Genomic DNA, 13,522 nt, shown 5'->3' with positions numbered 1-13,522 from the left:
TTTGTCCAATTTATATTTTTAAAGTTTATCTTAAAGTGGGATCACAAAAAGGATTATTGATAAAAATTTGCTTATAAATTCTAAAAATATACTAATAAAGTGCTATTGTGCTATAATTGCTCTTGAATATATCCCATGGAACAGTAAAAGTGCGTGGGGGGTGTGGAAGCTGGGCGAAACGTGCGCGTCAGGGCAAGGAAGCCGGGAGTCCTCTGACAGCGGCACCTTATTTATAATCTTGGCGATAAGGATTGTAAGTATTTTTTAACTATGCACTAATAAATTTATTTATTTTGATTGAATCTTGTTTGTCACTTCAAATTATTTTTTTGTTTTGTTTCCCTCCCTTATTTAGTACCTACAAAAAAATAAATGGTTAGATTTCATGTGAAGTAAGTGCAGCCCGTGATATATGGGCATTTGTGATATAAGGGCCTGTGTATAGACCTAATCTATATCACAAATAGATCTACATCAAAAGTTCAATAATTTGTAAAAACACAACATTACTTAGACTATTCTAATCCTGAGGTACATCCTTCACAATACCCCAGAGCCGCATTCACTGTACTGCTGGTGCAGTCACTGTGTACATACATTACATTACTGATCCTGAGTTACATCCTGTATTATACTCCAGAGCTGCACTCACTATTCTGCTGGTGCAGTCACTGTGTACATACATTACATTACTGATCCTGAGGTACATCCTTCACAATACCCCAGAGCCGCATTCACTGTACTGCTGGTGCAGTCACTGTGTACATACATTACATTACTGATCCTGAGTTACCTCCTGTATTATACCCCAGAGCTGCACTCACTATTCTGCTGGTGCAGTCACTGTGTACATACAGTACATTACTGATCCTGAGTTACATCCTGTATTATACCCCAGAGCTGCACTCACTATTCTGCTGGTGCAGTCCCTGTGTACATACATTACATTACTGATCCTGAGTTACATCCTGTATTATACCCCAGAGCTGCAACTCACTATTCTGCTGGTGCAGTCACTGTGTACATACATTACATTACTGATCCTGAGTTACATCCTGTATTATACCCCAGAGCTGCACTCACTATTCTGCTGGTGCAGTCACTGTGTACATACATTACATTACTGATCCTGAGTTACATCCTGTATTATACCCCAGAGCTGCAACTCACTATTCTGCTGGTGCAGTCACTGTGTACATACATTACATTACTGATCCTGAGTTACATCCTGTATTATACCCCAGAGCTGCACTCACTATTCTGCTGGTGCAGTCACTGTGTACATACATTACATTACTGATCCTGAGTTACCTCCTTTTTATACTCCAGAGCTGCACTCACTATTCTGCTGGTGCAGTCACTGTGTATATACATTACATTACTGATCCTGAGTTACCTCCTGTATTATACCCCAGAGCTGCACTCACTATTCTGCTGGTGCAGTCACTGTGTACATACATTGCATTACTGATCCTGAGTTACATCCTGTATTATACTCCAGAGCTGCACTCACTATTCTCCAGGCTTTAGAGCTTGAATTTCCTGCTGGTTTAGTGTTTGGACAGAGCATATAAGGATTTTTTCACTACTGACTTATTTGTTATATTACAGCTATTAATGGAAAGATTTATGGAAATCTCCATGGCCTCACTATGACTGAAGGTGAGAAGACCAATTGGTATCTTCTGGGGATGGGGAATGAAGTTGACATGCACACCGTGCACTTCCACGCTCAGAGCTTTCTGTATAAGGTGAGTGCCTGTCACATCTCATCTCGTGCAGTGATACGGTGCATGTGACACGCCCCCCAGAGCTGGGGGCTACTCGAAATCGGGCCGGACAGTTCTATGGGGGAGGTCACGGGGCCGTGATCCGTTTCCGTGGCCCTAACCGTGTCATAAAATGTGGGATATGGTATTGAATCGTGACGCCACCCGTGGTGTTCGGCAATGGGTGGCCGATGCTGTGGTTCAGGTCCACTGGGGCCGATGGTGACGCAGCAAAGATGGTACAGCTCCTCACGGGTAGAGCAGGATCCCAGAGCAAATATTGTTGGCTGTTCAGGTGGTGGTGAACATTGGGGTGCAGAGAATAAGTAAGGGACACAGAGAAGTGCAGTTTTCTTTACCTTTTACTTCTTGATAGATGAAAATGCAATCTGGGGTACTAGTTACAGATGACAGAAGGAGTCCAGCTAGCCTGGAGGCATTCAGGGGGTCCACCCTGCCAAGTGGGGTTGGGGATCTTCCTGCTGCGCTCTTTTCAGGTCCCTGCTGCCTGTAGCTAAGCTGCGGCCCTCTCCTGTGTGTTGGTTTTAATCTGTATGGCAGACAGCATGAGCCTATCATTGGCACTGCCTTTTCACTGTCAGCGCCGGGCTCTTGGTCTGCTGCGGTGCCGCGGTGCCTCCGGGTGTTTGGTGTGGCCAGGGAACTTGCAGTACCCTGCCCTCCAGATTCGGCTGTCAGGGTGTATAGCACCCACCCAGCCAAGGACTCTAACATCCTTTTTATTAGCACTCTGCTCCTAGGTCAGCTCCACGCAGCTTCATTTCCCAGAGCCCTTGACTCTGCTCCTTTCCCTTCCCTCTCCACTGACCAACTGCCCAACAGACTTAACTGACTCCTCCCGATCAGAGAGAACAGATCCCCTGAAATCAGGTCTAGAGCTCCCCCCTCTGGCCCGGAGCAGGAATTGCGGTGCATGCTATGTATTACCTGGCATGGAGACCCCCCACCTTCAGGCATGACATCACCCCTAAGATGGAGGCAATGTCACCGTGGCAACTGGACTCTGGGGTGCAAGTTTCCCCCCTAGTTAACTTCAGTACCTCCCGGACAGAGAAAACATAACAAGAACAGATAATAACGACAATAAATGAAAATCTACAAAGTCTTAAAAATGTAAAAATTACCAAATCCCAGAAAGAAAAACAATAGCATAATTACTGCAGCGCCTAGTCCTTACGCTGCCATCCAAGAATTGCCTTTGTCTGCGTACCTGGTGTTTGGTTGGTGTGAACCACTTTAGCCCACTTTGTGTGTCAACCCTGGGCGTGGCTACAGGGTACTTTGTAGGTGGGCTTGGTTTTCGGCCACACCGGCGGCTTATTTTCAAGGCCAAGTCGGGGTAACTATTTACAAGTAAGCTCCTGGCCACACATAGTCCTGTGACCCAATTGTCCTTCAACAGGTTATTAGAAATATTTAAAAGTTCATACGGTAAGTCTCTGTAGGCTCTCATGCTTAACGGTTGCAATTATACACATTATTAACGTATTTGTCATGATCCAGTGTTGGATCTGGCGGTGTTAAATGCATTAAGTGAACTTTTTTTCCTTTGGTTCCAAAGTGTGTCGTGATAGCCCCCGGTGGCCATTAGAATTATCACACGTGGTGTCGTTCATTCTAAGTTGCCCGGTGGTGGGGAATGGTATCGCACCTTAGGTTTAGGTTAATGTTCACTTAATTATGGATCAGGTGTGACACCCTATAAAGGTGTGCTCAGGGTATGCAATCATCGTTGGTGATAGTTGTTCATTTGCAATCAACCTTGGTGGTGGAAGGAGCTGAAGAGAGTGCTCAGCTCAATCTGAGTCCTGGTGTGGAAGGAGTCACAGAAGGGAGTTCTTGGCAGCTATTCAGGAGGAAGTCTGCAGTCTGTCGCTGGACTCTGTGCTGGAGCTTTAGCACAGAGAGAGCTAAGTTTTCTGTTTCCCCTGTTTGTGACTTTCCTTATGTGTGTTCTAGTGCAGTGGTGGGATTAGTCTCCGCACCGACCTATTCCCTAGTGAGGGTTTATGTTTAGGGCGAGCCAGGGTATTTAGGCACGCGTGCGGCGACAGGTGAGGAGCCTGTATAGGGAATGTTAGGAGTGTAGGGACTCTGGCTCAGGGGAGCTGAGGAGGTCTCCACGCCCCCCATTCCCTATCGCAGGGCCCACCACTGTAATTGTTCCCTGTGTTTACCCTTATTCTTTAAATTCGCCAGCTGGAGGCGGGGTATCCAGTTCTACGTGTAATTCTTAAATTCGCCAGCTGGAGGCGGTGTATCCGGCTGCACGTCCCATTATTGTTTAAATTCGCCCTGCTGGAGGCGCTGTATCCAGGATCACGTGTGTCATAAATTCGCCCTGCTGGAGGCGCTGTATCCAGTCACACGTGATCATTACATTATCACCAACCATAACATTTTTTCTTTTCTGCTGAGCTTTGGACCTAATGCAAACCTTTACCCAGGTACTGCAGACCCTTACTGAAGAGATAAGGGGGCTGCGCGGTGAGATGGTGCAGCAACTGCAGCTGTTGGTGGGTTTTGGAGGTGTGATTCAGGCACAGGCTCAGCCAGAACCCAAGATATCTCTCCCAGACCGGTTTTCTGGAGGGAGAGATCAATTCTTGGTTTTTCAGCAGGCCTGTAATTTATACTTCAGGCTGCGCCCTCGTTCTTCAGGGAGCGAAGAGCAACGGGTGGGAATCATTATGTCCCTTTTGAAGGGGGATCCCCAATCCTGGGCCTTCTCCCTGCCGGACGATTCACCATCTTTAGAGTCCGTGGACGAGTTTTTTGCGGCTTTGGCACTTGTGTATGGGGATCCTGATAGTGTCTCTCTGGCGGAATCCCGACTCCGTAGGTGTAAACAGGGAGCCCGGATTGCTGAGGAGTACTGCTCTGAGTTTAGGAGATGGGCCACTAACACTCAGTGGAATGACCCTGCACTTAGGAGTCAATTTGTGCAGGGTCTGTCTCCTAAGTTGCAGGACACTCTGGTGCAGTACGCCGCCCCCAGGTCGCTGGAGGCCGCCATGTCCCTCGCCATCCGGGTGGATAGACGCCTTAGGGAAAGACATACACAAAATGTGCCCCCTGTAGTCCTCTCCGGGGGTGAGGACCCCCCAGTACGGTTGGTGGTACCCAGGCAGCCCGGTGTTGTTGGTACAAATAGGGGGTTGCCTGGGGTTCGCCGTGGTGGGGGGGTATGCTTTTCCTGTGGGAAGCCGGGCCATTTCATGGGAGCCTGCCCAGGGCGTGCCAAGTCTCCGGATGAACCTGTGCAAGTAGGAGGTGTTGGGTTGTGTTCAGGCCTGCCTACGGTTCAGGGAGTGGGGTTGGCATGTTTTTCCTGTGGGCAGACTGGTCATTTCCTTAAGGCGTGCCCATTACGTGCCAAAATATCTGTGTCATCTCAGAAGCCGCAGACCCCTGGTCGTTTGGAGGGAGGCAACCAGGGAGTGTACATTTCCTCCATTTTGCCCTCCCAAGGTATTATGTCAGCAGAAGTGTTAGCTGGCGGGGTACCGGAGGTGGTACCGGTGCTTGTGGACAGCGGAGCAGGAGTCAGTCTGGTGGATGCTCGTTTTGTCCAGACTCATGGCCTGAAGTGTTGGACGCTGGCCCAACCTATAAGCGTCCAGGCCATTAACTCTGTTCCACTGAGTCAGGGGAGCCTTACCCAAGTCGTAGAAAACATCCATCTGCGTATAGGACATCATGAGGAGTCCTTATCATGCTACGTCTTGGAGGGAATGCCAGTACCTATCGTTTTAGGCTTCCCTTGGCTGAAAAAACACAACCCGGGGATAGATTGGCGAGCTAGGGAAGTAGTCAGCTGGGGGCAGTCGTGTGGGGGCTGCTGCCTTGAGACTACTGTCTCTGCCGTCTCTCTTCAGGGGACCCCTTCCTCTCCAGTGAGAGCAGCGATTGTGCGGCGGGGGAGTAGGGGCAAGTTCCAGCCCTCGCCACTAGCAAACCCTGTGAGGGGCAGACCTCGTGGTGGAAAGGGTTGGAGGGTGGTGTACCCTATGGTGTAATGCGGGGGTGTGAGTGTGGTGACACAGTGGGACGCCTCTGTTATCAGGTCCAGAATGAGTTCACCAAGTTTTATGACAAACGAATGTGTGCAATAAACGTTCAGGTCCGGACCTGTGTGTGAACGAGCGTGTATGGTGCCACCAAAAAACATCTGGTGGAAGTGTGTTGTGGAGCCTGATCAGCTCATAACAAACAAACATACACATACATAAACTCGTTCCCCAGGTCGGCGCTGTGGAGATGAGTGGTCCCTCCAAAATTAACTTTATTGCCATTACCAGCTGCGTGTTTGTCATAAATTTGAATTCAGGTGAGGGTGGGGTGAACTCAGGGTCTGGGCGTCCCCGCTGTAGGGGTTTCCCTAATGAGGGGTGGTCTTGAGGATCCAGAGGCCCCTCATTAAGGAAGGGGTACTGTCATGATCCAGTGTTGGATCTGGCGGTGTTAAATGCATTAAGTGAACTTTTTTTCCTTTGGTTCCAAAGTGTGTCGTGATAGCCCCCGGTGGCCATTAGAATTATCACACGTGGTGTCGTTCATTCTAAGTTGCCCGGTGGTGGGGAATGGTATCGCACCTTAGGTTTAGGTTAATGTTCACTTAATTATGGATCAGGTGTGACACCCTATAAAGGTGTGCTCAGGGTATGCAATCATCGTTGGTGATAATTGTTCATTTGCAACCAACCTTGGTGGTGGAAGGAGCTGAAGAGAGTGCTCAGCTCAATCTGAGTCCTGGTGTGGAAGGAGTCACAGAAGGGAGTTCTTGGCAGCTATTCAGGAGGAAGGCTGCAGTCTGTCGCTGGACTCTGTGCTGGAGCTTTAGCACAGAGAGAGCTAAGTTTTCTGTTTCCCCTGTTTGTGACTTTCCTTATGTGTGTTCTAGTGCAGTGGTGGGATTAGTCTCCGCACCGACCTATTCCCTAGTGACGGTTTAGGTTTAGGGCGAGCTAGGGTATTTAGGCACGCGTGCGGCGACAGGTGAGGAGCCTGTATAGGGAATGTTAGGAGTGTAGGGACTCTGGCTCAGGGGAGCTGAGGAGGTCTCCACGCCCCCCATTCCCTATCGCAGGGCCCACCACTGTAATTGTTCCCTGTGTTTACCCTTATTCTTTAAATTCGCCAGCTGGAGGCGAGGTATCCAGTTCTACGTGTATTTCTTAAATTCGCCAGCTGGAGGCGGTGTATCCGGCTGCACGTCCCATTATTGTTTAAATTCTCCCTGCTGGAGGCGCTGTATCCAGGATCACGTGTCATAAATTCGCCCTGCTGGAGGCGCTGTGTCCAGTCACACGTGATCATTACAGTATTTACATTTTAGTCCCTCTATGTCATGATCCATGCTGGATCATGACAGATAAAAAGCACAGGTAACCTTTTTTTTTCTAAGCTGTGCTTAGGGTTGGTTTTTTGCCCCCGGTGGCATTAGGATTATTGCACTGTGGTGTTGTTTGTTCTAAGTTTGCCCCGGTGGTAGTGAGCGTCATTGCACTCTTTCTTTAGTTTAGTGCACATGATTAGAATACAGGAGTGATTGCTGGCTCTGCTATAAAAGAGTCACAGGTGTTGCAATCAGCGTTGGTGATAGTGTTCATTTCAACCATCCTTGGTGGAGGAAGGAGCTGGAGAGCGTTCCTTGCAGCACTATCTTAGCCCTGGTGTGGAAGGAGTCATAGGGGATTTCCTTGTAGCTTTGACAGAGCTTGGTGGCAGCGATTCAGGAGGAGAGCTGCATTCTGGTGGTGGTCTCTGTTGCCAGGAGCAAGTGCAACAGAGTAAAGCTAAGTGGTCTTTTCCCGTTTGTGTTTTTCCTTTGTGTGTATTAGTACAGAGGTGGGGCCAGTGCCTGCGCCACCCAGCTCCCTAGCAAGGGATAGGTGTAGGGTGTGCTAGGGCGACAGGTATCCTGAGCGGCGCCCAGTGCAGAACCGGCATAGGGAACGTTAGGAGCGTTAGGGACACTGACTCAGGGGAGTGCAGGAGGTCTCCACGTCCTCTGTCCCTATCGCAGGGCCCACCGTTGTAACTGTTTCCCTACCCCTTGTCTTGTTGTTTTAGTTACCGGCCTGCTGGTCGCGTCACACAGGACGGGTCCACGTGACACTATACCAGGCTGGGAGCTGACCTTTGGTACTACGAGTGGATCTACGCAGTACTGGTATCTCTAATGACCTAGACTGGCCTAATGTGTTTGTTGTTGATGTTGTGGACCTACTAGTATCTGTGCTGCTGGTAGGCCTGCATATTACTAGTAAACTGGGCAGCTGTCTGCAACTTCTTAGACTCACCATAGGTTTGACAGATTCACCGCTAGCAGGGGACAGATTTTCGCATTCCACTGCACATGTGGCATCTGTTACTGGAGCTGACGGGCCTAGAGTCTCTGCTGCTTGAGGTGCAGTAGGCTGGGGAAACATCAAGACAGGTACTACGATGGCTTGATTCACCTGCGTCCAAGACCGGGGAAAGTCTCCAAGAATGGTATGGATCTTCTCTTCCACCTCTTCTATGGGTTGAGGGACATTTTTGTCTTCATTTTTGTTTCTCAATTGGTCAGGGCATACTTTCAGATGAACCCTCGACACTGCTGCTGAGGTTTCTCCTCCATCCTTACTGATGAGGCATACCTTGGTATTATCAAAGTTTGAAGGCATGATGGTGTAAGGTTCAGCCTCCTACTGATCGTCCAGTTTGTACATCCTCCTCTTTCTTTTGAGGACCTGTTGTCCCGGTACTAAAGGAGTAGCCGGAGCTTGTTGGTTGTAGCTCTTTTCCTGTCTCTGCCTGGCATGGGACAAACTTCGTTCCACGCATTCTTGCACTTTGCGGTATTGCTGCTGCCCCTCTGTATCCCAGTCGGCATCAGGTGGTGTCATCTCAGGTGTTATGATTCCCATGTGTAAGTCAACGGGTAACTTGCCAGGTCTCGCCCTCATCAGGTAGGCTGGGGTGCAGTTGGTGGAGTTTACCGGGATATGGTTGTATAGATCTACCAGATCCGACAACTTCTCTGGCCACAGGTTTCGCTCTTCCAGTGCAAGGTCTTCAACAGGTCAATTACCACCTGGTTCATTTTCTCGCACATGCCATTTGTCTGCGGGTGGTACGGCGTCGTTCTGATTTTCTTGCAGCCGTACAGGTTACAGAACTCCTGGAACACTTCTGCCTCAAAGGCTGGGCCTTGGTCGGTGAGCACTTGTTCAGGGTAAACGTTCGGTCAACTAAAGTGTTCTTGAAACGCTTTGGCTGCTGTCTTCACGGTATGGTCTTTGACAGGCTAGACTACCAGGATCCTTGAGTGATGGTCAACGATGGTCAGAGCGTAGATGTAGCCAGTCCTACTCGGAGTCAACTTCACGTGATCCAAAGCAACCAGTTCAAGCGGCTGCTTTGTGATGAATGGCTGTAATGGGGCTCGCTGGCTTTTATGGTCTTTCCTGCGCAGGTTGCATGGGCCACATTCTCGGCACCACTTCTTAATGGATTTCCTCATGCCAACCCAGTAAAATCTCTCACGAAGTAGGATCACCAACTTCTTCCACCCGAAGTGTCCTGCTCCATCGTGGTACGCCTCTAAGACCATTGGCGAATCCCGCTTTGGGACTACCACCTGCCAGACCAGTTTGTGTGTGCGCAAGTTGATGTTCCTCCAATACAGCTTACCCTCATAGATGAACAGCCTGCCCTTCTCCTTCCACAACTGCTGTTTCCTGTGGAGCATCTGGACCAGGGTGTGAGTCAGCTTGTATCAGTAACTCCTTTACTAGACGGACTGCCGGGTCGCTATCCTGCGTCTCTGCCCACTCATGGTGGGGCAATGGATTAAACCTGGCCTCTTGCACGACATAACGCTTGTTCCTCACGCAATGGGAGCACTGGGCCATCTCGTGGCAGTGGAAGGCTGGTAAATCGATTTCTTCTAGCTCTTCCGGGTCTTACTCCCGTCTGGTAAATTGGGCATCCTGGACAGCACATCAGCATTAGCGTTCTTATGCCTCGCTCGGTACTTGTTTGTAAACTCGTAGTTAGACAGCCGGGCCATCCATCGCTGTTCCAATGCACCTAGCTTTGCGGTTTCCAAGTGATTATTGTCCCTGAAGACGGTAAACTTCCCTGAAGCCAGGTAGTGTTTGAATCGCACAGTCACAGCCCATACTATGGTGAGAAACTCCAACTTGAAGGAACTATAGTTGTCAGGGTTCCTTTCAGTGGGACAAAGCTTCCTGCTGGCATAGGCAATCTCTCTCTCTGCCTTTCTGCACTTGTGACAGCACTGCTCCCAATCCCACGTTGCTGGCGTCAGTGTAAATTATAAATGGTTTGTCATAGTTAGGGTAGGTCAGGACTTCATCTCTCATGAGAGCCAACTTCAATCGGGTGAAGGATTCTTCTATCCTGTTGTTCCACTTGAAAGGAGGACTCTTGTACTTGGCCTTCTTGGGTTGGCCCACTAGGAGCTATTGCTGGGGTGCGGCTATCTTGGTGAAACCCTTGATGAATCTCCGGTAGTAGCCTACCAACCCAAGAAACTGCCGTACTTCATGAATGGTGTTGGGTCTTTGCCAGTCCCTGATAACTGTGACTTTGTCAGGGTCTGGTGCCACGCCTTTTGCGCTTACTACATGGCCTAGGTACTTCACCTTGGGCTTCAAAAGGTGCATTTGGCTTCACTTTCAGGCCAAAGTTGGACAGGGCTTCGAACACCTCGGCCAGGTGCTTCAAGTGGTCTTTATAGGTTTTGGATAAGACGATGACTTCATCCAGGTACAACAGAACCGTCTCGAAGTTGTTCTGCAAGAGGCAACACTCCATCAACCTCTGGAACGTTCCCGATGCATTGCAAAGCCCGAAAGGCATGCAATTGAACTCGCATAAGTCTATGGGTGTCATAAAGGCGGTCTTCGCTCTATCCACCTCTGCCACGGGAATCTGCCAGTACCCGCTGGTGAGATCCAAGGTGGAGAAATAGTTAGCAGATTTCAGGGCAGCTAATGACTCGTCAATTCATGGTAAAGGGTAAGCAACTTTATGTGTTATGTGGTTTATCTGCCTGTAATCAACACACATCCTTATGGTGCCATATTTTTTCTTAACGAGAACTAATGCAGCTGCCCAGAGGCTACATCTGTCTCTGATCAACTCAGCCTCCTTCATCTCCCGTAACATACCCTTGGCATATTGATAGTGTGCTGGAGGTACAGGCCGGTACCTCTCTTTAATGGGCGGATGATCTCTGGTGGGGTTATGGTGTTGGACCCCTTTTACCTGCCCAAAGTCTAGAGCAGGGGTGGGGAAACTCCGGCCCGCTGGTTCACACAGCACCCGGATGGCCCTATCTTTAAAGTGTGCAAAGTCCAGGTCAGGGTTTTGTAGGGCCAAGATGTGCAGCTGTGTCCTTTGGGTATTGGACAGGAGCCCCTCAATAAACTGTTCGGTTAGCAATCTATCCTTGTCTTGCACGCTGTCGGGGTCAGCCTTCTTTATGGCCAACAGTACCTCCTGAAGATTTAGGGCATAGTCCCGTATACTGTCCTGCACCCTTTGTTTGCACCCAAAGAATCTCATTTTTATCTCTACTGCATTTCGTGTGTCAAAGGTGTCCTTCAGCCTGGCCAAGATTTGCTTGACAGTTCTTTTTATCAGTGTCCGGCCAGGACTTTACCTCCCTCTGGGCTGCACCAGTTAAAGGGAATCTGTCACCCTTTTTTTTGACTATCAGCTGCCAGCAATTGACATCTGGGGCTTAGCTACAGCATTTTGTAATGCTGTAGATAAGCCCCCGATGTAACCTGAAAGATAAGAAAAACACGTTAGATTATACTCACTGGAGGGGGCGGTCCAGTCCGATGGGTGTCGCGGTCCTGTCTGATGCCTCCCATCTTCATACGATGCCATCCTCTTCTTCTCTTCCTGAAGTGGCTCCAGCGCAGTTGCACTGCCCTGCCCTTTTGAGGGCAGAGCAGAATACTGCAGTGCACAGGCGCCAGACCTCTCCCGACGCCTGCGCACTGCAGGACTCTGCTCTGCCCTCAACAGAACAGAGCAGTGCGCCTGCGCCGGAGCCACTACAGGAAGGGAAGAAGAGGACGGCATTGTATGAATATGGGAGGCTCCGGACCGGACCGTGACACCCATCGGACCGGACCGCCCCCTCCAGTGAGTACAGTCTAATGTGTTTTTCTTATCTTTCAGGTTACATCGGGGGCTTATCTACATCATTACAGAATGCTGTAGATAAGCCCCTGATGTCAATGCTGGCATCTGATAGTCAAAAAAAGGGTGACAGATTCCCTTTAACTGACCAGTGAGGATGCTGACTTTTTGACTCTCAGACAGGGGGTAAACTTCAAACAAACTACATAGTCTCTCCTTGAAATCAAGTATTGCGGTAACCAGGCCGCTTCATATATATACGGCATCGTTAGCGGTACTATGGGGGCTGCGGCCGCCGCTGGATCTCCACCTGGGATGGACATTTTTTTCCCCCCTAGTGAACCTTAGCTGGGTTCTGTGTTTCTGCTGGCTTATCAGTCTGATGCTCTGTAGGCGGGATGAATCGAGCGCACAGGGGTTCCGGGTCGGGGCCTCCTGCTTTCCGCAGACCGCGCGGTGTGATAATGACGGATACTAAACAATTCAATAAAGTTTATAGCACACAGGACCCGGTGGTTCCGGGCTGCGAAATCCTGTTCGTGACGCCAATTTGACACACCCTCCAGGGCCGGGGGGTAGTCGGAATCGGGGCGGACAGTTCTTTGGGGATGCGTTTCCGTGGCCCTGGCCGTGTCATAAAATGGGGGATAGTTATATGGTACTGAGTCACCTGTGGTGTTTGGTAATAGGTGGCCGACGCTGCGGTTCAGGTCCACTGGGGCCGATGGTGATGCAGCAGAGATGGTACAGCTCCTCACGGGTAGAGCGGGACCCCAGGGCAAATATTGTTGGCTGTTCGGGTGGTGGTGAACGTTGGGGTGCAGAGAATAAGTAAGGGACACAGAGAAGTGCAGTTTTCTTTACCTTTTACTTCTTGATAGATGAAAATGCAATCCGGGGCACCAGTTACAGATGACAGAAGGAGTCCAGCTAGCCTGGAGGCATTCAGGGGGTCCACCCTGCCAGGTGGGGTTGGGGATCTTCCTGCTGCGCTCTTTTCGCGTCCCTGCTGCCTGTAGCTAAGCTGCGGCCCTCTCCTGTGTGTTGGTTTTAACCTGTATGGCAGACAGCATGAGCCTATCATTGGCACTGCCTTTTCACTGTCAGCGCCGGGCTCTTGGTCTGCTGCGGTGCCTCCGGGTGCTCGGTGTGGCCAAGGAGCTTGCAGTACCCTGCCCTCCAGATTCGGCTGTCAGAGTGTATAGCACCCACCCAGCCAAGGACTCTGGCATCCTTTTGTTAGCTCTCCGCTCCTAGGTCAGCTCCACGCAACTTAATTTCCCCTGAGCCCTTGACTCTGCTCCTGTCCCTTCCCTCTCCACTGACCAACTGCCAACTCGACTTAACTGACTCCTCCTCCCGACCAGAGAGAACAGCTCCCCTGAAGTCAGGTTTAGAGCTCCCCCCTCTGTCCTGGAGCAGGAATTGCGATGCATACTGTGTATTACCTGGCATAGAGACCCCCCTGCCTCCAGGCATGACATCACGCCTAAGAGGGAGGCAATGTCATCATGGCAACCAGACTCTGGGGTGCCACACATGCAGTCCTGGTGGACACTATC

At 50.0% G+C, this 13,522-nt stretch overlaps 1 protein-coding gene across 1 annotated transcript in view; it reads left to right on the top strand.

Moving 5' to 3' along the window:
* HEPHL1 (hephaestin like 1) overlaps positions 1 to 13,522 on the top strand; it is a 144,566-nt gene that overhangs the window by 114,208 nt on the left and 16,836 nt on the right. Inside the window, exon 17 of the mRNA XM_073582984.1 lies at positions 1,612 to 1,751. Coding sequence (XP_073439085.1) covers positions 1,612 to 1,751 — 140 coding nt within the window. The remainder of the gene's footprint in view (positions 1 to 1,611; positions 1,752 to 13,522) is intronic.

The sequence above is a fragment of the Dendrobates tinctorius genome, unplaced genomic scaffold (assembly GCF_039654945.1).
Source record: "Dendrobates tinctorius isolate UK_male_01 unplaced genomic scaffold, ASM3965494v1 ptg000075l, whole genome shotgun sequence".
NCBI lineage: Eukaryota > Metazoa > Chordata > Amphibia > Anura > Dendrobatidae > Dendrobates > Dendrobates tinctorius.
This window is presented reverse-complemented; position numbering and strand designations above follow the sequence as displayed.